Here is a 21,997-nt window from a genome sequence, read left to right on the forward strand (position 1 = left end):
AAACTCGTTCAAATTTATTGATTAGAAACCCATTTAAGTTTGTTAAAGACATGAGGCATTTTGAGTTTGGTATCTAATCGAGTAGAGTAACAAATTTTGCCAGTTAAGTTGCATAGCAGTTGTGCACGCCAAACTCTCGAGATATCCATTTTCCTTTCAATCGATGCTATAACTCACCTCTAATTCCTTCACAGACCTGACCTGTATGTATGTATGATACCAATGAATTATTGCAAAACTCGGAGTGACCGGCAATGCCATCAATTAGTTTCTTTGAATTATTTTAATAATAATAAATTTCTAATAAAAAATAATTAATTACTAAATAAAAAAAAAAAATTGGAAATGGAAACCAAATTCGAAGAAATGTGTACTTTAATTTTGAGAAAGAATCAAAGTTTGTCGTCGTCGTGTTTTGTTTACCTTTTTTCTTTTTGAATTATGATTATACCAGCAATCTGCAAATGCGCCTTTCGGTTTTTTCGTTTTCCTTTTTTATCCTCACCATATTTCAAAAATCAACTGTCAAAACGAAATTTTCACCGGCGTCGCTTATCGGGATACTGACATGCGGCGGGAAGTAGCTCAGGTTCATTCTCTTTTAACTCCGGCATCGTCAAACTCGCGGATCTACTCTGCGGCCATCTCATCTCTGTATAAGGTGAATATTTGCTCGATGAGTTTTCTGATATAATAATCACATTTCAGAAAGAAATTTTGCATCTTCTGCATAAATGTCAAACATAAATTGTAAATTTCAGGTTTTTATGTCCGGGTATTAGCTCAAATCGGCCTTTTAGTTGAAGTTAATTCTCAATGGGGTAAAGTACTAGCAAGTCGAGGTTATTGTCCTGGTAAGCAAATTTGTTTTAAACGTCAAGTTGTTTTTTACTGAGTATTTTTTTACGTGATTATGTATTTTACAATGAGTAAAATACTTGAATTAATACTGATCGTATACTTTCGAATAAGATTTTTTTGGGAACCGCAGCCAATCTTTACAAGTTGCAGCTAGTTCAGCCAGTATTTGTGTCAAATGCTACTCATTCTAATCAGCAAATGGGCGATGGCGAGCAAGTGGGGATCAGTTGTGCTTTTATTGCACCAACCTATTTACCATCGGATGCCTTAGTAGCAATCTTGTCCTATTTGCTTCCACATTTGTAAAATGCCTTTGACAACTACTTTTCTCAGTCTTCCTGTGTTAATCTGGTTGATGAAAGGACTAATTGACTTCGTGTATATATGATTTGATGTTTCAATTATTGAATAGATGTGATTATTATAAGTTATTTGAACATTCCATTTCATAAATAGATTCCCGGAGATGTGTTGGTGAAACCAAAGCATCACGTTTTTCTAAGAGGTAGCTTCTCTAGGACATTAACATTATTTTCACTGTGATAGGCTGCACAAAACAGCCTGATAGAGGGTTACAACACAGTTGTTGCTGGTCTTATGTCTTCTGTAAAGTTTATTATCTTTGTAAATATAAAATTAAGAATTTTCAGTGCTGCCAGTGTGAAAATTGATAGGTTGACACAATTTGTGGAAAATATATGTAATATGCAGATCTTTGTTTGTGCAGTTTTATCTAATATTGTTTGTACAGTTGTACATATTTCTTTTTCATGTTTAAAACTGTAGAATCCCTATTTTGTGAATTCTAACACATGCGTCTTTGTTTGATCCTTTTTCTAGGTCACAAGTTGCATTCTTTGGATTGTTTCCAGCAGCTCCTTTTAAAACAGCTAATGCCGACCATTTAAGTTGAAATCTTGACCTGAATAGTTAGTGATGGGACGTTTATGGCTACAGTCTAGCATCAAGGCTATTGAAGAGGAACCTGAGGACTGTGAAACTACCTCTTCTAGTATGGCTGTTTTGGCTTGTACAATTAACTCAGAGATAGGTTCTGTGTTGGCAGTAATGAGGAGGAATGTGAGATGGGGAGGTCGATATGTTTCTGGCGATGATCAATTGGAGCATTCCCTCATTCAATCTCTTAAAACATTGAGAAAGCAAATATTTTCATGGCAGCATCAGTGGCAGTCCGTCGACCCTTCCTTGTATCTCCAGCCATTTCTTGATGTAATTCGGTCTGATGAAACAGGTGCACCAATTACTGGAGTGGCCTTGTCGGCTGTTTACAAGATTTTGGCATTGGATGTACTGGCTATTGACATTATCAATGTTGAGGATGCTATGCACTTGGTAGTTGATGCTGTTACAAGCTGCAGATTTGAGGTCACTGACCCTTCATCTGAAGAAGTCGTACTAATGAAGATACTTCAGATCCTATTGGCTTGCATGAAAAGTAAAGCGTCGCTTATGTTAAGCAATCAACATGTTTGTACTATTGTGAATACTTGCTTCCGAATAGTTCATCAAGCAGGAAGCAAAGGTGAATTGTTACAGTGGATTGCTCGCCACACAATGCATGAATTTGTCAGATGCATTTTTTCTCACCTTCCAGATGTTGACACAACAGAACAATCACTTGTTAGAGGAGGCAATTCTTTGAAAGCTGAGGTGAATAATATCTTTTTCTCCTGTGAACCATCTGATAATGATTTCTTCTGAATGTTTGCATTCTGTTTATTCTTGTGAAGGCATTATAAATATATGTCCCATTGCGATTTCTGTTAGTTTACCAGTTCCAAAAATGTAACGCTTCATTGTCTGTACCAAAGAAACTGAGAGTAGTTTATATGTTTTTGTGTGTTTTCCAGTTCTAAAATGTAATGCTTCACTGTATGTATCAAAGAAACTGAGAGTAGTTTATATGTTTTTGTTTGCTGATAAATTTGTTGCATGTTCTTCTGTCTGCATGTGTATTCTATATTCATGGTGGACCTTGATCTGCAGGGTGCCATCTATCAATGGAGTATCTCTTGTTTTTCTCCTCTTTTACGTTAAGAACTTAACACCTTTTTTTATTATTGTGCAGACTGCTGGAATTGATCCTGATTATAGCTTTGGTAGCAAATCTGAAAATGGCAGTGGAGGTTCTGAATATGACAGCCAACTCGGCCCTGGGGTTCTTAATTCTACTTCCTCTGGCCTCGTCAACAGCCTGACAGATGAAAATACTATGAGAGCGGATAATGAGAAGGGTGTTCCATTTGATTTGCATTTAATGACCGAGCCATATGGCCTACCCTGCATGGTTGAGATATTTCACTTTCTGTGTTCATTGTTAAATGTTGTTGAACATGCCGGAATGGGTTCTAGAGCCAATAATATAGCATTCGATGAAGATGTGCCGCTTTTTGCTTTGGGTTTGATTAATTCAGCAATTGAATTGGGTGGCCCAGCTATTCAACGTCACCCTAGACTATTGAACTTGTTACAGGATGAGCTATTTCGTAATCTGCTGCAGCTTGGGCTATCTGCGAGTCCGTTGATTCTTTCTATGGTCTGTAGCATTGTTCTCAACATGTATCAGCATTTGCGTAGTGAACTAAAGCTTCAGCTTGAGGCTTTCTTTTCCTGTGTGATTTTGAGACTTGCTCAAAGCCGGTTTGGAGCTTCATACCAGCAGCAGGAGGTTGCCATGGAGGCTCTAGTTGATTTTTGTAGGCAGAAAACATTCATGGTTGAGATGTATGCGAATTTAGATTGTGATATAACCTGTAGCAATGTCTTTGAAGATCTTGCCAATCTGTTGTCGAGGAGTGCATTTCCAGTGAATTGTCCATTGTCCTCAATGCATATTCTTGCCTTGGATGGTCTGATTGCTGTGATTCAGGGAATGGCTGAGAGAGTAGGCGATGGATCAATTACTTCTGAACCCACCCCTGTATCTCTTGAAGAGTATACCCCATTTTGGATAGTGAATTGTGAGAACTTTGGTGATCCTGGTCATTGGGTTCCTTTTGCTCGCAAAAAGAAGTATATCAAAAGAAGGTTGATGATTGGAGGTGATCACTTTAATCGCGATCCTAAAAAAGGATTAGAATTTCTTCAAGGAACACACCTGTTGCCCGAGAAACTTGACCCACAGAGTGTGGCTTGTTTTTTCCGTTATACCGCTGGACTGGATAAAAATCTTGTTGGGGATTTTCTTGGAAATCATGATGAATTTTGTGTTCAGGTTCTACATGAATTTGCTGGAACATTTGATTTCAAAGACATGAACCTCGATACTGCATTACGCTTGTTTCTAGAAACTTTTCGATTGCCTGGAGAATCTCAAAAGATACAAAGGGTGCTCGAGGCATTCTCAGAGAGATATTACGAGCAATCGCCACAGATCCTAGCTAATAAAGATGCTGCTCTACTGTTATCTTATTCCATTATTATGCTGAACACGGACCAGCATAATATACAGGTGAAGAAGAAAATGAACGAAGAGGATTTCATCAGGAACAATAGGCACATCAATGGGGGGAAAGATCTCCCCCGGGAGTTCCTTTCAGAGCTGTATTGTGCCATCTGCAAGAATGAGATTCTCACAACACCTGAGCAGGGAACTGGTTTTGCTGAAATGACTCCAAGCCGTTGGATTGATTTGATGCATAAATCTAATAAAACTTCTCCATATATTGTGGCTGATTCCAGGGCCTACCTTGACCATGACATGTTTGCAATCATGTCAGGTCCAACAATTGCTGCTATCTCTGTTGTTTTCGATCATGCAGAACTTGAGGATGTTTATCAGACATGTATTGATGGTTTCTTGGCTGTTGCCAAGATATCTGCATGTCATCACCTTGAAGATATTTTAGATGATTTGGTAGTGTCTCTTTGTAAGTTTACAACACTATTGAATCCCTTATCTGTCGAGGAGCCGGTTCTGGCTTTTGGTGATGATGCAAAGGCGAGAATGGCGACTGTCACTGTTTTTACCATTGCAAATAGGTATGGAGATTTTGTACGTACTGGCTGGAGAAATATTTTGGATTGCATCCTAAGATTGCATAAGCTTGGCCTTCTTCCTGCTCGAGTGACCAGTGATGCAACTGATGAATCGGAGATGTCATCTGATCCTGTGCATGGGAAGCCTCTAACAAACTCTCTATATGCTGCTCACATGCAATCCATTGGCACTCCTAGGCGATCTTCTGGGCTGATGGGCCGATTCAGTCAGCTCCTGTCTCTAGATACTGAAGAGCCAAGATCTCAGCCAACTGAGCAACAACTTGCTGCTCATCAACGCACGCTTCAGACAATTCAGAAGTGCCACATTGACAGCATCTTCACAGAAAGCAAGTTTTTGCAGGCTGATTCTTTGTTGCAGCTTGCGAGAGCTCTCATATGGGCTGCTGGGCGACCCCAGAAGGGTAATAGCTCACCTGAGGATGAGGACACGGCAGTTTTCTGCTTGGAATTGTTAATTGCAATTACGTTGAACAACAGGGACAGAATTGGACTTCTTTGGCAGGGTGTGTATGAGCATATTGCTAATATTGTTCAATCAACAGTAATGGCTTGTGCCTTAGTCGAGAAGGCAGTTTTCGGGCTTCTTCGCATTTGCCAGCGCCTGCTTCCATATAAGGAGAACCTGGCTGATGAACTTTTGAGATCACTTCAACTGGTTCTCAAGCTTGACGCCCGAGTTGCTGATCAATATTGTGAACAGATAACTCTGGAAGTCAGTCGCCTGGTGAAAGCGAATGCTGCTCATATTCAATCTCCAATGGGATGGCGAACCATTGCTTCTTTACTATCTATCACAGCTAGACACCCAGATGCTTCTGAATCAGGATTCGATGCCCTATCTTTTGTAATGTCTGATGGAGCCTACTTGTCACCAGCTAATTTTGTGCTTTGTGTTGACGCAGCCGGGCAATTTGCAGAATCTCGTGTTGGCCAGACTGATAGATCTGTACATGCCGTGGATCTTATGGCACGCTCAGTTTCTTGTTTGGTACGATGGGCCAAAGATGCAAGGGAAGCTATGGCAGAGGTGGAAGCTGGCAAATTATGTCAGGATATCGGTGAGATGTGGCTGGGGCTTGTCCAAGGATTACGAAATGTTTGTTTGGACCAGAGAGAAGAAGTTAGAAGCCATGCTCTTCTATCATTACAAACGTGCTTAACTGGTGTAGATGACATTCGCCTTCCCAACTTATGGCCACAATGCTTTGAAACGGTTATATTCACGATGCTTGACGACTTGGCTGAAATTGCACAAGGAAACCCTCAAACTCAAAAGGATTACCGCAACATAGAAGGGACCCTTGTTCTTGCCTTGAAGCTACTTGCAACAGTGTTCCTTCATCTACTGCAAGAACTATCTCAATTGCCCAGCTTCTGCAAGCTGTGGCGTAATGTAATTGGTAGAATGGAAAGATATACAAAGCTTAAAGTCAAAAGGAGTGACAAGCATCAAGAATTAGTGCCTGAGCTTGTCAAAAACATCCTGCTTGCCATGAAGGCCAAGAGCGTGCTCGTACCTACCAGTACTCTTGGGGGTGATAACATTTGGGAGCAAACATGGTTACACGTGAACAAGATTTTTCCATCTCTACAATTTGAAGTGTTCCCAAATCAAGATTCAAATCCAGGTGACTGTGGTATAAGTTCAGTCTCCAGTGAATAGCAGCATGATTCAACAGATAGATTCAATTTTTTCATGATGTCACTCTCCTGCAACTTTTCCAGGTAACGACTTGCCACATTTGTTGCATTTGAACAGTATAGATGATGTCTAAAAATGAAGGATATTTGCGTTTTTTTCCTCCCTGAGTGTGCGTACGGAATAGGATTTGGCCAGATTATTGTTGCTTCTGGAGAAATCGAGTGTATATTTCCAGACAGCAGCAAATCGCTAATATTGTACAGAGATATTGATTTCTAACTATGTTTTGATATGCGGTTATGATCTGTTTGAAAATTTTGGTGGTTTTCCTCCAGAAAAACTGAAGCTTCACTCAAATTGGTGTGGAAATTATTCAACTTACTGATGGTAGAAAAGTAGAAGATTAGCAACTATCGTATCATTCTATTGCGTGTATGATATTTATTGTGTTTCAATATTTTATTTTAGGATTGTAGTTTTTTTTATGGATATTGTCTTGTAATTTTAATTTTAATTTTAATTTCTACGTGGAATTTATTTAATTCTTTTGTCCATTCACATCTATTTAGTTGCTTATTGTTATCGTATGTTTAGCACAAAATTGGGTACTAGTTAGTGCTTACTCTAAAATTCTTGCATGAATAGTACCAGCAACCGGATATTTTTGTTTGGACAATGTACATTTTCATCAAAGAACGGTCATCAAAGAGAAACCTGACTGCTGTTTAGCGAACCTGAGTCGTCATTTAAAAGATCTACAATGTCACTATTTCCGCACTCTTTTAGCTACAGCGAAATTTAGCCAATGCTGTAGCGTTCTAAACATCAAATTAATTATACATGTTCCACGCTTGAAATGCGCTTATATTGATAGACAAAACAAAGTAAAATATTTGCATTTTCAATAACTTATTTATTTATAAAAAAAAAACCATGATTTTCATGTATGGATGCATCCGCTATATGGTAGGGTCGAGGGTTGATCAATTTGGTGGGAAGAAGATCTCTTGGTTCATCCTCTTAGAGCTGAATTTCTGCTCCACATCCGGGCTAACATTGAAAGCTGCTTGCTTAACTTGCGGAGACAATGCCTTCCATACTGATGTCCTTCCAGCTAAATGAGTAAATATAGGACTGCAATACACAAATCCAAATTATTTCTCAGTAAAGAACAATGATTGGGAATACGCCATTTTTGTACATATCATCTCGTAGAATCGTGAGTCTCACATGCACTAGCAAAGACAAAACATAGGGCAATAAGATGTGAATTCACATAATATTTTAATGTATACTCACTTAGGTGTTGTGATGATGGAGAACCAGTCCATACCATCAGGATCAGCAATCTTGGAGACTACAAAAAACCTCGGGACGATGAAGAGATTACCAGCCTTCAGAGTAGTATCCAGCACAAGCTTCCCATCAACACCAACAACTTCAACATGCCCACTGCCACGAACTACGTACGTGACTTGCAGAGCTGAGTCACACGAAAAGCCTGGGGAACACATGGCATTCCCATTAAGCCTAACAAGATCAGCCCCCAATCCAACCTCTCCAACCAAAGGTAAATTCTTGGTGTTCAGAACCACAACCTTTCCACCATTTTCTATGTCCACATCCAGTGGAGCTTCTTCACAGTTTAATGCCATGCCACTGTAATTTTCCTTCTTCGGCTCTGGCATCTTGAAGTTGGGATCGAGCTTCACAATCCCATGACCAGACTGCTGCCCAGTGAGGGTCTTCACGATGCTTTCTTCTAAGTCCCATGCTCGGCTGACAAACTCGGTTGAGAAACCGGTGAAGATGCCATTGGAGCCAGTCAAGAAAAAGTCGGTGAACGAGCCGGATTTATGAGCTTTAGAGGTGTCACCAAGGAAAAGGATGTCTAGGTCAGTGTCGTCTTTGTTGTACCACCAGGTGACAACTCCAAATGGAAGGGCAAGAGCATCACCCTTCTTGATTGCAAGAACCTTTTCTTCCTGTTCAGGGAGGACAATCCCAGCCACTCCACAACCTTAAGAAAGTTTATCATTATAATCATATATACTTTTTGAGAATAACAAAGTAAATAGGATTGACATTCGGCATCGATAATAAGATAAAATTGAACTAATTGATATGGATAATAAAAAAACTGCCTAACAAGCAGCCGCCCTAGCCAAAGAATATGGCATAAAGTCCCCTTGCCTTTTCCGTATTCCTGCTAAATTCCCAGTAAAAGCTGATGTTGAAATATTTTCGGACAAAATAAAATAAATTAAGGGAGAGAAATCGTAACCACAAAATTCTAGCTAAGATGACTGGCAACATCCATCGAACACATTTTTGTGATCGATTCTGTTAAAAATATATCTTACAGAAAAAAGAAGCCGAATGAATAACTGGTCTTGGCCAAAGTATTATAATAACTTCAACCTCCCAAAAATTCTTATACAACCATAGAAAATCTGTTATGGTCCCAAACCTAAACAGATTCACATATCAACAACCGTGAAACCAAACTGCACTAAACCGAATCGAAGAAGAATAAAGCCTAGGAACACATGCAAGAGTTTTCGGCAACTGAGAAACAATACCTTGAAGGACATAGGCAACTTTGGCGGAATCGGAGTACCGTGGCATAGCAAAGCCGTATTTGTGAAGAGCGAGCTTTCCAGCGCCGATGTTTCCTTCACGGAGCATGGACAGATCGTTTGGGCACCAAGCAAGGTACTCCCCGCCGTCCCCACCATACAAAGTTTTCGCCAACTTTGGTGACAAATCGATCTCCATCTCTATGTATGCAGAGTACCTTTCTCTCTAAATCAAAGTAATGAATTGAAGCAGTGATAGTGATTAGTGAGATGAGGGCTCCAATCCCAATTTATAGAGAGTAAACAAATAAATTGATTCCTGATAGCAGTGTGACATCAATTATGCTTTATTTAAGCCAGATTTCCGTGACGTAAATACATTCTTATTATTATCGTATTAGTTTTGCTGTGATGTGATAGGTATCGTGAAAAATAATATTTTTTTTATTTTTTTAAGACATTTAGGGTTGAAATTTGATCCCACTATACAATTTTACATTAATATTATCGTATTTAATTCTAATGATATATTTTCACAGATCTATTTTAGATCTTTCTATGAGATGTATTAACCTAATTCATATTTATTCTGATGAATAATATTTTTGATTAGTTGTTTCGTATCAAAAATTCGTCACACAAAATTGATGTCTTAGTTGATATCACAAATGTATTGTTTATACTCTAAAATCTTTAATATTATTATTTTTCAAACTTAAATATTTAATGTTAATAAAATATAAAATTAATGCGACAATAAAATATTTTAATATACGCATACAAAGAGTACTTGCATGCCAAAGCCTACCACCAGTTGAAGTTTAAAAGGACATAAATATTTGTTCCTTTTATCTATTCTATGTAATTACAAACCCCAACGTGCAACGAATTCCAATAAATTCTAATGTGAGTGCTGACAACTACATCTTTATCGAGTTACTATTGTGATAGCCTTGGAGTTGGCATATAACGATATTTCAAGAAAACTTCTTCAGGTCAATTTACACATTTAATGGATCAAAAATGTTTTTATCCCCTAAGCACATCCAAAAGATCACATAGCAGTCAAGAAACTACAATGTAATTCATAACCAAAAAATATTAAATAAGCTTCTTCTTTTCAAAGAAACACTTTAAATGCCATAGCTGCAGCCCTGCCACGGAGAGGCAGACAGCAAGGGATAGAAAACTCAACCAGGCCATCTTCGAGTTGGTTGATCTATTCAGGAACTGCATCTCTTCTTCCCTGCATTAACCATAAAAATATATGCAATGGAAATATAGCATAATTCTTCAGAGTTGAAAATGGTGAAGTTCATTAAAGAGCTTTTACCTCTCACGTAGATAGAACATCTCGTCATGTATCGATTGGACCGTATCAAACATTTTCTTCAACTCTATTTCCATTAACTGGTAACATGAAAAAGAAAAAAAGCTCAAGTTTAAAAGAGAAAGGATGATCAAAATCCGCTTTGCTCAAAACAGACAGTTGAAACAGATCTGAGTTGCTAATAAAATTTCGCACCACATAGAAAATCCAGATATGTGGTTGACTGATCAAATTAATATCTTTTACACCAAGTTGGCTGTAAATCTTGAAATGCTTCTGCGTCTGAATCTATGCATGTGACAGTGCCTTGTGAACAAGCACTACCAAAAGCATTCTACAACCACCACTTCTTGGCTCACCCATTTGAGTTGGTTGATAAATGGACAAACCTAATACCATCAAAGCTAGAAATCTATATACAATCACAATCTCCTGCTAGCCGTTGACAAAGAATCAAATCATCACCCTACATCTAAAGTTTCATCCAATGTCAGATCCATGTATTTGGACGAGTGGAAGCATGGAGAGCAAGTGGGCAGGAAACTTATAAGTTTATAGAAACTAAAAAAATTGAACGTTTAGTTTGGGGGGTGAGGGGTAGAGACTGCCCCTGATCACCTGGATCCCAGCTGGATATGCCCATGGGCTTGACGACTAATGGAATCCCGAGGTTCAAATAATTTCAATTACCTCACAAAAAAGTGTCAATGAAGCTAGAAAAAAACACAAAAACTTGAACTATAACTCGAAATGGGCGAGATTCCAAGTTCTGGGTCATTTTCACCAAATTATTAATGGTAAAAAATTAATAAGTTCACATTCATCTGTAGCACATGTCAGCACAAAACCGCAGAACACAAGCAAAGAAACAAATATATCGATGGATACGAGAAAATGAAACATGACCACTTACTTCAATAGAACCTTTCTTGGCAACATTTGACCAATCCTTGGCAATCACACCTGACTTCCAATCAAAATCAACTGTCATGGTAGTAGCAGGTTTGTGATCAGAAGCGAAAAAGCAAGCCATGTAGTCACCCTCTTCGGGTGCATGAAATGAAAACATTCCCTCGCTGACATGGTCCGAATAGTGATAATTGTTTCCATACGCAGATGTTACCTACAAGCACAAATAAAATTTAGAGACACGTAAATCATCCACGTAAAAAAACATAGGACAACCAAGGAGGATCATCAACAAAAGAGTGCAACAACAGCACACAATCCTATTATATTATAATTAAAATCAACAAAAATTGCGGAGGAAAAAAACCAGCCATGCGTTTGGGATAAACCATTATCAGTAATTCCCTAATATCATTTCCTAAGCAAACATATAACAACGAACAACCAATTGATTCTCAAAAACATGGTCAGATAAGCGTGCCCTCAACTTAAAATGTTCCGAACAAGGAGAAAAACTGTATATCACACAATTCACAAATAATCGACCAAAAGATGGTATTTCTAGAGCCTCGTTATGTACAAAAACAGTCCCAAAAGAAATTTGTAAAAAGAAATTAGCAAAAGAAATAATTTGGCAGAGTTGACAACAGAGTGAAGAAAAAGATCGAACTTTTTTTATGAACCATAAACATCAAAGCCAAAAATTGTACATACATGTTATCTCGGGGAAGATGCAATGAAATAATAAACAAAAGATAGGCTTTTACAATCAATTCCGCGCAGAGACTAATTCCGAACCCATGTACTTCCGTTAATCATGAAAGCAACAAATTACGAGTTGATTTCGCAAGTAATCAAAACCGTAGTACACCTAAACTAGCTCATCCCACACAGCAAAAATGATCCGAAATAGAAACACAGCACGCACCAAAAAAGTGGGAAGTTTAAGAAAATCAAACCAAATCAAAAGAACATATACGTTATTCCCGATTTTTAGCCACCAAAAAAATCCTATAAATTCCAAATTTACAAAGTATGAATTTTGACAAATATTACCCGGACAGTGACTTTGTAAGAATCAGGTAAAGGTTGACCCTCATTAGGGTTAACAATATGATACTTTCCGACACTCATCGCTTTGGTTTTTATGTCTTCTGATATACACTTGGTGTGACCCGATTCCAGATCGAACCGAATCGACTCCACCTGAACCAATAAAAAGAAAGCAGTCACTAAAATCAGGAAAAAACTCAGCCTTTGAATTCGGAAACCCATATCCAATGCTAGGATTTTAACAATCCAAGATTTGAAGAAGGTCGTAGATTCCGCTCAACAAATGGTTAAGATTCAAAACTCGAACTGGGTTTTTTTCTGCTTCAAGTGTAACAGTTTACAGAAAAAAGTAAACTGAATTTGATTCCCGTTTGAAGGAAGAAGAAAACAGAGAAGCCAAAGCGTTGTGGCACTAGTGATGGCCTAATTTTCAATTTCTTTAATTAATTGTAGGTAATTGGATTGTGGGCGAGTAATAGGTGTCTCGACCAATCAGATCATTCCACGTTTGACGAGCAGGTTTTATGTATTTGTTTTTTCACTTTAAAGGAGATATATATACATACATATTTGAAAAAATTATCAAATAAATTATCCAAAAAATATATGAAAACTCCCATATCGAAAATAATTATTTTACAAGAAATATCTCGATGGTTATTTTATCTTAAAAAATAATTGCATTTTAACAAAATAAAAGGTTTAGCTTCATATTTAATTTAATTACATGTTTATCAGATAAAAACAACTCGAAAAATTATTCATACTAGTCACCGATGCACACACATGAATATATGATATTAATATATTAAACATTCATGATATTACAATATCATGGCACTAAAACCTTTTGTGTTTTGTCAAATTTTTCTATCAAAGTAATTCATCATTCATATATTTGGATCCTACTCCTATAATAGAAAAATTTCGCAAAGCACAAAATGTTTTAATATCATGATGTTATAATATCACGAACATATAAAATGAGACCATAAAAAATATTTTAAAAATATACAGTTATTCCATATTGATTTATTAATTTAACAAAATACGGTTGGTTGAAATGAATCATCAAATGATCACTTCTTAGTTAGTTTCATGATCTTACGTTTCGAGATAAACCTCATGGGACCTATTATATATTCAAAAGATTTATGTATATAGCTTGCATCTGTATAAAGATAAAGTAAATGTCACAATTAAATATAACCATAAAATATTAATAAAATAAATATTATTTTTACATAAGAGTTTACAAAACCCAAGTCACAAATTCGCTTACTTGACACATACTATAACAAAATGCTCCAAGGCTTTGATCTTATCAAAGCCGTTTTGCATTTATTGGTGGATATCTAATTATGTTACACAAAATCTGGATGAAATGACTGAAGGTTTACCCTATCTGCATATATAAAGTTGACAAACATTAAAAATATGATACTATGGGAAATGTTAATTCAAAAGAGATCAGAATTAACAATTAGATTAACAAAATCACCAAAAACAGCAACAAAAATACCTTAAATGCAACATGAGACTTGCTGGAATTCTTAATCTTTAAAACAGTCCTCGTTTTCCTTGTCCATCTTCAATGCACACACAAATACACAAAACAAAAAATTAATCGGTATTAGAAACAAAAGTAATTGCATGATATCTAGGAATTTATAGTTTTATACTGTTCAGGTTATCAACTGTGATTGAACTTTAAAGCAATATTTTTACACATCCTGATTCTTCGAAACAAAAAGAAAATAAATTAATATTTATGAAAGTATAATATGTTGTGTTCAGATTGAACTTAGTTGTAATCACAAAAGAGTAGTACAATGCTAAAATCAAAGAGACAATATAGAGTTTAAACTTTGCAAGTTCACGATGACTTATCACTTAAATCGAGCAAGTTAATAACCACCGAACAATTTCCTATGCTCACAACCATTGTAATTTCTGCCCTCACCTTCAGATTCTCTGTTCCTACAACTACAGGGTACAACTACATGTTTCAGGTTTAAGCTTAGTTTGGAAACATAAATCCAACATTTACCCATATATCTTCAATAATTTGAGGTTTAAGGCCGATAAGACCACTTAATTCGATCAAAATTAAAGTATTTAAAGAGTAAAAAATTGAAATCACCGTAGGGTGTTGCAGCGGCATTCGTGGGCAGATGAAGTAGTTTTGGAAGGGAAGAGGCGAAGGCGAGACCTGGAATTTGAAATGCTTAACGGTTCACAAATCACACTTGCTATAAAGTCTTTCCCTCTTTAGAGCTTAGCTTTCTACTACAATCCCCAAAATATCATTTATAATGTCTGAATTATTTCGGGTCTTCTATAGGTTTGAAATGCTTAAAAGAAAACTACAGCGCAAACAAACAAATAAGAGAATGGTAAAAGCAAATAAATCCATCTTTTTTACTCGGTGACCCTAAACCAAGAATTGCACAACTGAAATTCATAAAATTCTTCCCGTATGCTCGGTCTTTCTCAGCCTAGTGGACCAAACAACTTTCTCTTACTTTTGCACACAGCTTCAACTTTTCTACTGGTTTCAATCTAGTCAACTCGGACATAGTATCCCATTGTTCCTTCTTTATACTAAAAGTTATTAAAGAAAACCTAAATAATTGCTATCCGAAAATGAAATATAAACAAAAACAGAAACTTTCAAAAAAATTCCAACTGCTACATTGTCCCGAATTACACTCCATAAATAGGCTCCCTGCATAACTTGGATACATCATTATAACAATTAGAAAACTAAAACCCCGTATTTTCATAAAAAATATAACTGAAATTTCCCATCAACTTCTCCAATCACAACCATTCATATCTTCATTTACACAGTTGCATCCACAATAACTATAATCCAAAGAGTTCTAGCAAAGGCGCGTGAAAATTACCACAATTTGTCAATAAAAATAAATAAGCATCACAACAAAAAATTTCTGCAAAATCATAAAAAAATGTCACCTTTAGCGCAAAGCGCCATGTCTTCGAAAAACCCTCAAAAATAACCCAACGATACAGGAATATAAGAAAATCAATCAATCGAGATCAACCAGTAATGATTGTAATGTCCGGAAATTTAATCCTAGTAATCTATAATTATTGATATGATTATGAAAGGATTAATCAGGACACGAAAATAAGACATGAGAGGTGAAGCCGGGCGTCGGTGCATTACGAGCCAAGATTCTAGACAGAACCTCTGGCGCCAGAGCGGTGGAAAAATACCGCCCGAGCGCCAGTGTCCCACAAGAATAGGTTTGGGACAGAACATGTGGCGCCCGAGCGGTAGAAAGTTACCGCCCGAGCGCCAATGGCTAAGCATCCGGGCAGAACATTCCGCGCTCGAGCGGTAATGTTTAACCGCCCGAGCGCCGATCGAAAAATATGAGAATGTGCCACGTTTCTTGATGCATGCAAGTTGAGTGTATATATATATATATATATACCCGAATCTTCCTGGAGAAATCAGAAAAAGAAAACGAGGAGGAAGCTTTATATCCTTACACCTTTTTATTTCAATCCGTCCGTCAGATTTTGAATCTGAGTACAGTACCGAGTTCCTATCAACGTAGGCTACAACTGGACGTAAGTTTTGCTACATTTTGACATGTTTTGAAATTAGACTAATGTCAGAATTGAATAGGATTCATATATGATGTTCTTGTCATGTTAGACATCATAGAATCGAAGTCAGAATGAGAAACCGACTGCTTATGAAATTGTTATGATTTTTGAAGTCGATTTGACTGAGAATTCATATAAGATATGTATGGTTATTGAGATTATGACTGATATCGATATTGATTATGAGTTCTGGTATTATATCTGTGATGTTTGGACTGACGGGGTTATCCAGACAGTATTGTTATGCCGTCGAAACATCAGTCAATTGATATTGATCAGATTCAGTAGTGATTTCGATTATATCGTGATATCGTCGATATGGATTAGATTATGTCTTGACTTGACATTGATCAGATTATGTGTTGATTTGAGTATTGATCAGAACAGGTATTGAATTGAGTTGTTTATTGATATTATATCTGTTCGGTATTGTTATTACCAGATTGAGAATGGACCGAGATAGAGTTGGGAATTCTTCTTCTTCCTCTGAGCGAGAAGATAAAGGTATAAATTAATGTTGAGTTGGGATTGCACAACTCGAGTGAGGTTTGACTCGAGTTTCCCTAAATCACATACTTTACTTATTGCATTGATATTTGCATTGAGTTGATTGATATACTTGTTCTCTTGAATTATAGATAACAGGTGTTAGACGAGAAGTCTTATGACAGAAGTGCCTGATAGTGGTAGGATTACCACGGGCACATTGCACGATGTCATGAGATATTGTATTGGCGGAAGTGCCATAGTCTGTCACTGGATAATTGGCTATCGATGTGGATAGAATTATAGCTCCTTCTATTACTGGTGATCAGTACTGTATCGATGTGGATAGAATCATAACTTCTTCTATTACTGTTGATCGATGTTATATCGATGTGGATAGAATTGGAGTTTCTTCTATTACTGGTGATCGATACTATACTGATGTGGATAGAAACAGAGCTTCTTCTATTACTGGTGATCGATACTATATCGACGTGGATAGAACTGGAGTCTTTTCTATTACTGTTGGTCGATATGGAATGCCAATGTCTGGAAACCGGGATCCCTAGGCTAGGATTGAGTCTAGTCGAAAACGTAGAGTCACGAGTTTGAGTGACAGTTATATCGATTGATATTGATGGATGTTGAATTATGTTCATGATGTTGGTACATGCTTAGAATGGAATTTATTCTTGATATTGAACTAGGTTCCGGATTAGGGGACATGTATAGAATATGATTTATTCTTGTTATGGATTTATATCATGATTTTGATATATGATATGAATTTTGATAGATGCTTTTATATTTTTTATATGATAGCATGTATACATGATTTATACTGGGATATTTATATCTCACCGGAGTTATCCGGCTGTTGTCTTGTTTTGTATGTGTGCATGGCAACAGGTGGGCTAGGATCAGGGTCAAGAAGAGAACGAGGCTGGACTAGATAGCGTGGAGATCCGGGCTTTGAAGCAACTTAGGATTCAGCACTGACTTGTAGTGAACCTAGTTGAATTATTGTATATAACATCAGATTTGTATGTTTATGTTTAATATGTAATTTGAATTTAATTACATTACGTTCCCGCTATGTATTTTAGAAAAAAAAATTTAGACACTGTTTATTATAAATCATTAAATAATTCCTCAAGACAATTAAGGAATGAATTAGCGTCCGGGTCCCCACAATGATGAAAAGCACTGATTCTATATAAATTTTACGCTGAGCGGGGAGATGGCGGATTTCGAAAGGTTGTGATGGCGGAGAAAATGAATGAAAAACGGGGACAATTATGCGATTCGACCCTTTCCAACTCAACCCCTCAATTATAGAGTAAATGTCTCGTTTGGCACTTAGGGAAGAAATAATCTGATTTGAACTTGAAAAAGCGTGGAGAGGTGGAGTGAAGATGAAGTGGGCTCGGAAGGGAAGAAACGGAGGCGAGACCTAGAATTTGAGATGATTTTGTCAAAGAAATATATCTAAAAATGAAGAAAGTAGAATGAAGTTTCAGTGTCTCGTTTGGGAGAGAAGAAATAATCTGATTGGAACTGAAAAAAACGTGGAGAGGTGGAGTGAGGATAATTTAAGTAGATTCAAAAACAGAGTAAGACATCATTTAGTTACTCTAATATGCTTCACTTTAATAAATTATTCATATATACCAAATATGACTTACTACTTTTATTCAAATTTAGAAATATGACTAAAGGCAAGAGTGTATACTTGCTGCGCCTGTAAGTTTAATTGAAGGAGGATGCATTATGTCATTCGCTACAAGTTTGGGAGTATTTATCTTCGGTGAGCCACCGGTTTGTCATAATCATCGGCTAAATTTAAAATAATAACCCATTATTTCATTATGACGTCACTGGGTTCTCGCGCGGATTATTTAATCATAACGTGCTGTCGTTATAGTTGGGACCGGATATATATATATATATATATATATATATATATATATATATATATATATATATATATATATATATATATATATATATATAACCTCACCTACTACATGCATACATACATACATATGATCTCCAAAAATATAATTTCCATGCAAATTTAATAATGAAAATCCACACCCTTTTTCATTACTTGTTTCGAACAAAATATATAAGGTGTCTGGCTGAGGATAGGAGCTCCAACGTAATATAACGACATTCATATTTTAGCTGAGAAATTTTAAAAATAATAATAATAATAATAATAATAATAATAATAATTCCAATTCAGACATCAATTTAATTTGAAGATGTAAATTCGAGCTAGCAACACCCAACTAACGTAAGTTAATAGTCACTGTAGTTCTCATAAATAAATAAATAAATACATGCGGAAATTAAATAATTGAATTCGTTTAATTATGAAGCCGGCCGATTCCCTCCTACCTCACATGTAGCTAGCTCGGAATCTAATAAATTAAATTAGTGGGGCTCTGACATCCAATAATTAAATGTAATATTCACGATTACGTTTGCATGACGTCTACCTATTCTTCCTGGATGGACATACGTATACTGATACAAATTGTCGTTGTATGTACCAGTAGTCATCCAATATATATATCTAGTCTAGTTAAAAATGGGAACAAAATTGATGCTTTCTGATTTTCAAGAAAAAGAAAATTGCTTTCTTTATGGGTTTGTAACTTCAAAAATAATTTAAATATTTACAATAACTTTCAATGCAAGCATAATAATATTTTTACTAGCTAAATGCGCGCAGTGAACTTTTTACGTTACTAAAGTATTATATTTTCTTATTGTCAATCACTATTTACTAAAATCTTTTCAAAATTACATATCATGAGAAAAGTATGTGCGTATATGTAAATCAAAATTTTACCTAACTAAAAAATATATAATTTATTTTCTATATTATCAAATTATTTTAAATTACATATTGGATGACTAGCTATATTTATTTTGAAAGGTACGTGATAATCTATTATTTAATATATCTAATATAATGAAAGCTATGTAAAAATTTAATCTTTCAGGCAAATTATTTTCTACTTCTAAAATAGAAACCAAATGTTTTTTTTTTATGATCGATAAAGGGAATAACAAACATTTTAGTTAAATTTCACCGCCGGAATCCGGTCAATATATATCGATTAAATCATTAAAAAAATCGATTCAAGTTTTTACAAATATTTCGGATAGTGGAAATAAAACAAATCAAATTAAGCGCCTTCGTTCGGAAGTTATCTTGGCCGGTAACATATTAAATTCGATACGAATTCAAAAAACACTTTATTGTCATTTTTGATACATCAATGAGTAAGAATACTTCAACAGATCGATCAAAACTATTTTCCAAGGAATCCTAGAACATCGGAGATCCCACGGGAGAGGTCGCCAAATTTATTAAATAATCCCAATAATTGTCGTTGCCCTCAAGATTTTCGAATCCACTGTCCATGACGCTCCACCCATCTGAGTTATATTCATTAGAAACAAGGTCGATATTAAAATCATAATCCAAAGGGTTCCCAATACTATTATATTCATGATGGGGTTGAGCTGAATTCTCTGGTTCGCACTTTGGCTGTGGGTGGTAGTTTCGTTCCCATGCAGCTGCGTTTGCATTGGACATCAAGGCTTCCATTAAAGGACTGTTATCGAACCCATCTTTAGGGGTGAAACCGTCGCCAGGAAAGTTCAGGGTAGACGTCGGCGACTCCAGGGTTCCAGCCGCTGAGCCGAAGAAGTTGCTGGAAGCCGCGGACGTGGTGACGTGTTTATGTTGTGTAGTTGCAGCCCATGATTCGGCTGATTGCCAGATTTTAATGATGTCATGGTAGGGAGCGTCCACATGAACTTGTGCCGTAGGCGGAGGAGCAACTGGAGGAAGCACGGTAGTTTTGCGGAGGAGCTTAATGTTAGACATGAATTTGGCCTCGCGTACAAGCCTGGCTTCTGCTTCAAGCCTAGCCGTCTCCCACTGAGCCATGTGGCTCAGATTGGCAGCATCCCTCGGTTGAGTACAGCCGCTTGGATTGTTCTTGGGCTTGTGGGTCATCGGGTCGATTCCCATCCGGCTCAACCGTTTTTTGAGTCGAGTGTTCCAATAATTCTTGATCTCGTTATCGGTTCTTTTCGGTAAATGAGTTGCAATGGCTGACCACCTAAAACCAAGCTGAATAAGCCGACATATACATGTACACCCCCCAAATATATATTATTTTGTATATGAATAGAATTTCAAGACTTGTATAATTGTTAGTACCTATTTCCTAAGAGAGCATGGAGTCGAATAATAGTCTTTTCCTCTTGGGAGCTCAATTTTCCCCTCTTAATATCTGGTCTTAGATAGTTTGTCCATCTTAATCTGCAGCTTTTTCCACATCTCTGAAGCCCTGCATTTTACACCAACAGGTAAAAGTTAATTTATTTTGAGCAGATCGATGACATCTAAATTATGTTTTGCGGACTTCAAAGAAAAAGGATCAAGCTGATATTCAAATCCAGGCGTGCAAGAGAAAATTAGTACGCAGCTCTTAAGGTTTTATTCACTTATATTTCATAAAATTATGATAATCGTGATCGGATTCGATTCGAGTGCGCTGTCTAAACCTAGCTAAGGTGTGTATGTTCATGCATGGATAGTGGCATGGTATATGGATTACCAGCTTTAGCGGGAAGGATACGCCAGCTGCCATGGCCATGATGTGCAATGTAAGCCAGCAGCTTCTGGTCTTCCTCCCGAGTCCATGGCCCTTTCTTCAACTTCATTTTCAGTCTTTGAGATGAAAAACGTATACGAGTGTTTGAGATTATAGTTGTGGTATGGTTTGGATTCTGAATTGCGGGTGAAGCGTATATATAATATACAAGGACTTATTTAATTGTGATCCAATATTCTACCCCAGCATTACTATAAATAGAGCTAATTAATAGTACTCGTGCAATATAATATCCCTAGGCTTGTGCGTTCAAGGTAGTATATATTATTGCTTAAATTTTGTATTTGAAAAAGAAAATATGTTATTACCCATGCTAATCAAGCTACATAGACCCAAAAAAATTGTACCTAAAAATTTGGTTTTTTATTTAAAAAAAAAAAACAGGAAGTCAATCAGCGTTTTCTTCGCCATTAATTCCGTACCCCAAATTGATCGACTACTTATTTACGTATTAAATAATATTTAAAGTAGTTTTTTTTTTAATTTCAAATATGGTACATAAAACATCATTTGCCAGGTGAAAAGATTTAATTATTTCATAAATATTAAAACTAGAATGGATTATTAATTTACTTGGTTAATGTTCGGTCGTAATACATTCATGTAAGTGAAAAATATTCGAATACTGAGTTTTTAATTACAAGCAAACTAAAAAATGAAGAAAATAATTTTAGCAGAATGAAATTTGTTGGAGAAAGAGAGAATTAATGCCTCATTTTATTGCGTGGACTTATAATGTCAGACTCATGGTGCATGTCCCACATCGCAA

The 21,997-nt window shown here is 36.5% G+C and overlaps 4 protein-coding genes and 1 long non-coding RNA gene across 12 annotated transcripts; 1 reads left to right on the forward strand and 4 right to left on the reverse strand.

Annotated features, from left to right (window-relative positions):
* The first annotated feature begins 358 nt into the window (after positions 1–358).
* LOC140842948 (ARF guanine-nucleotide exchange factor GNOM-like) lies at positions 359–6,609 on the forward strand. Of its 5 annotated transcripts, XM_073211181.1 has the most exons (5): positions 359–661; positions 762–854; positions 1,012–1,131; positions 1,702–2,532; positions 2,951–6,609. In XM_073211181.1, the coding sequence occupies exons 4-5, from the start codon at positions 1,798–1,800 to the stop codon at positions 6,545–6,547; spliced, it is 4,332 nt and encodes a 1,443-aa protein (XP_073067282.1). In that variant the 5' UTR covers positions 359–661; positions 762–854; positions 1,012–1,131; positions 1,702–1,797; the 3' UTR covers positions 6,548–6,609. The 5 variants fall into 5 exon arrangements, with proteins under 5 accessions (XP_073067282.1, XP_073067264.1, XP_073067273.1 ...); XM_073211163.1 differs by having other exon boundaries at positions 762–1,163; XM_073211172.1 differs by having other exon boundaries at positions 992–2,532.
* A 569-nt stretch (positions 6,610–7,178) lies between these two features.
* On the reverse strand, positions 7,179–9,422 carry LOC140842970 (glutelin type-A 2-like). 2 transcript variants are annotated; one of them, XM_073211188.1, is made up of 4 exons: positions 9,109–9,422; positions 7,826–8,546; positions 7,493–7,660; positions 7,179–7,365 (listed from the first exon to the last, which is right to left on the reverse strand). In XM_073211188.1, the coding sequence occupies exons 1-3, from the start codon at positions 9,302–9,304 to the stop codon at positions 7,510–7,512; spliced, it is 1,068 nt and encodes a 355-aa protein (XP_073067289.1). In that variant the 5' UTR covers positions 9,305–9,422; the 3' UTR covers positions 7,179–7,365; positions 7,493–7,509. The 2 variants fall into 2 exon arrangements, with proteins under 2 accessions (XP_073067289.1, XP_073067286.1); XM_073211185.1 differs by lacking the exon at positions 7,179–7,365 and having other exon boundaries at positions 7,449–7,660; positions 9,109–9,413.
* A 632-nt stretch (positions 9,423–10,054) lies between these two features.
* Positions 10,055–12,826, reverse strand: LOC140802801 (transmembrane emp24 domain-containing protein p24delta7-like). The gene is made up of 4 exons (XM_073158429.1): positions 12,401–12,826; positions 11,349–11,558; positions 10,439–10,515; positions 10,055–10,351 (listed from the first exon to the last, which is right to left on the reverse strand). The coding sequence occupies exons 1-4, from the start codon at positions 12,617–12,619 to the stop codon at positions 10,207–10,209; spliced, it is 651 nt and encodes a 216-aa protein (XP_073014530.1). The 5' UTR covers positions 12,620–12,826; the 3' UTR covers positions 10,055–10,206.
* A 475-nt stretch (positions 12,827–13,301) lies between these two features.
* On the reverse strand, positions 13,302–17,989 carry LOC140802809 (uncharacterized). 3 transcript variants are annotated; one of them, XR_012111715.1, is made up of 4 exons: positions 17,753–17,986; positions 15,377–15,409; positions 14,541–14,683; positions 13,304–13,986 (listed from the first exon to the last, which is right to left on the reverse strand). It is a non-coding gene; the product is annotated as an uncharacterized lncRNA (long non-coding RNA). The 3 variants fall into 3 exon arrangements; XR_012111714.1 differs by having other exon boundaries at positions 13,302–13,986; positions 14,541–15,409; positions 17,753–17,989; XR_012111713.1 differs by lacking the exon at positions 17,753–17,986 and having other exon boundaries at positions 13,306–13,986; positions 15,377–15,475.
* A 1,837-nt stretch (positions 17,990–19,826) lies between these two features.
* On the reverse strand, positions 19,827–21,323 carry LOC140802793 (uncharacterized). Its single transcript, XM_073158421.1, has 3 exons — positions 21,172–21,323; positions 20,772–20,901; positions 19,827–20,670 (listed from the first exon to the last, which is right to left on the reverse strand). The coding sequence occupies exons 1-3, from the start codon at positions 21,275–21,277 to the stop codon at positions 19,869–19,871; spliced, it is 1,038 nt and encodes a 345-aa protein (XP_073014522.1). The 5' UTR covers positions 21,278–21,323; the 3' UTR covers positions 19,827–19,868.
* Between the last annotated feature and the right edge of the window lie 674 nt (positions 21,324–21,997).

This window comes from Primulina eburnea, chromosome 1 (assembly GCF_022965805.1).
Source record: "Primulina eburnea isolate SZY01 chromosome 1, ASM2296580v1, whole genome shotgun sequence".
NCBI lineage: Eukaryota > Viridiplantae > Streptophyta > Magnoliopsida > Lamiales > Gesneriaceae > Primulina > Primulina eburnea.

Excerpts from the sequence above, each read along its gene's own strand:
- LOC140842948 (XM_073211158.1), top strand. The coding sequence starts at position 1,798 with ATGGGACGTTTATGGCTACAGTCTAGCATCAAGGCTATTGAAGAGGAA. Across the intron at positions 2,533-2,950 it reads GCAATTCTTTGAAAGCTGAG|ACTGCTGGAATTGATCCTGA; the intron begins GTGAATAATATC and ends ATTATTGTGCAG.
- LOC140842970 (XM_073211188.1), bottom strand. The coding sequence starts at position 9,304 with ATGGAGATCGATTTGTCACCAAAGTTGGCGAAAACTTTGTATGGTGGG. Across the intron at positions 8,547-9,108 it reads AGTTGCCTATGTCCTTCAAG|GTTGTGGAGTGGCTGGGATT; the intron begins GTATTGTTTCTC and ends AACTTTCTTAAG. Across the intron at positions 7,661-7,825 it reads TCCATCATCACAACACCTAA|TCCTATATTTACTCATTTAG; the intron begins GTGAGTATACAT and ends TGTGTATTGCAG.
- LOC140802801 (XM_073158429.1), bottom strand. The coding sequence starts at position 12,619 with ATGGGTTTCCGAATTCAAAGGCTGAGTTTTTTCCTGATTTTAGTGACT. Across the intron at positions 10,516-11,348 it reads CCAAGAAAGGTTCTATTGAA|TTAATGGAAATAGAGTTGAA; the intron begins GTAAGTGGTCAT and ends TCATGTTACCAG. Across the intron at positions 10,352-10,438 it reads ATGTTCTATCTACGTGAGAG|GGAAGAAGAGATGCAGTTCC; the intron begins GTAAAAGCTCTT and ends TGGTTAATGCAG.
- LOC140802793 (XM_073158421.1), bottom strand. The coding sequence starts at position 21,277 with ATGAAGTTGAAGAAAGGGCCATGGACTCGGGAGGAAGACCAGAAGCTG. Across the intron at positions 20,902-21,171 it reads TATCCTTCCCGCTAAAGCTG|GGCTTCAGAGATGTGGAAAA; the intron begins GTAATCCATATA and ends TGTAAAATGCAG. Across the intron at positions 20,671-20,771 it reads CATGCTCTCTTAGGAAATAG|GTGGTCAGCCATTGCAACTC; the intron begins GTACTAACAATT and ends GCTTGGTTTTAG.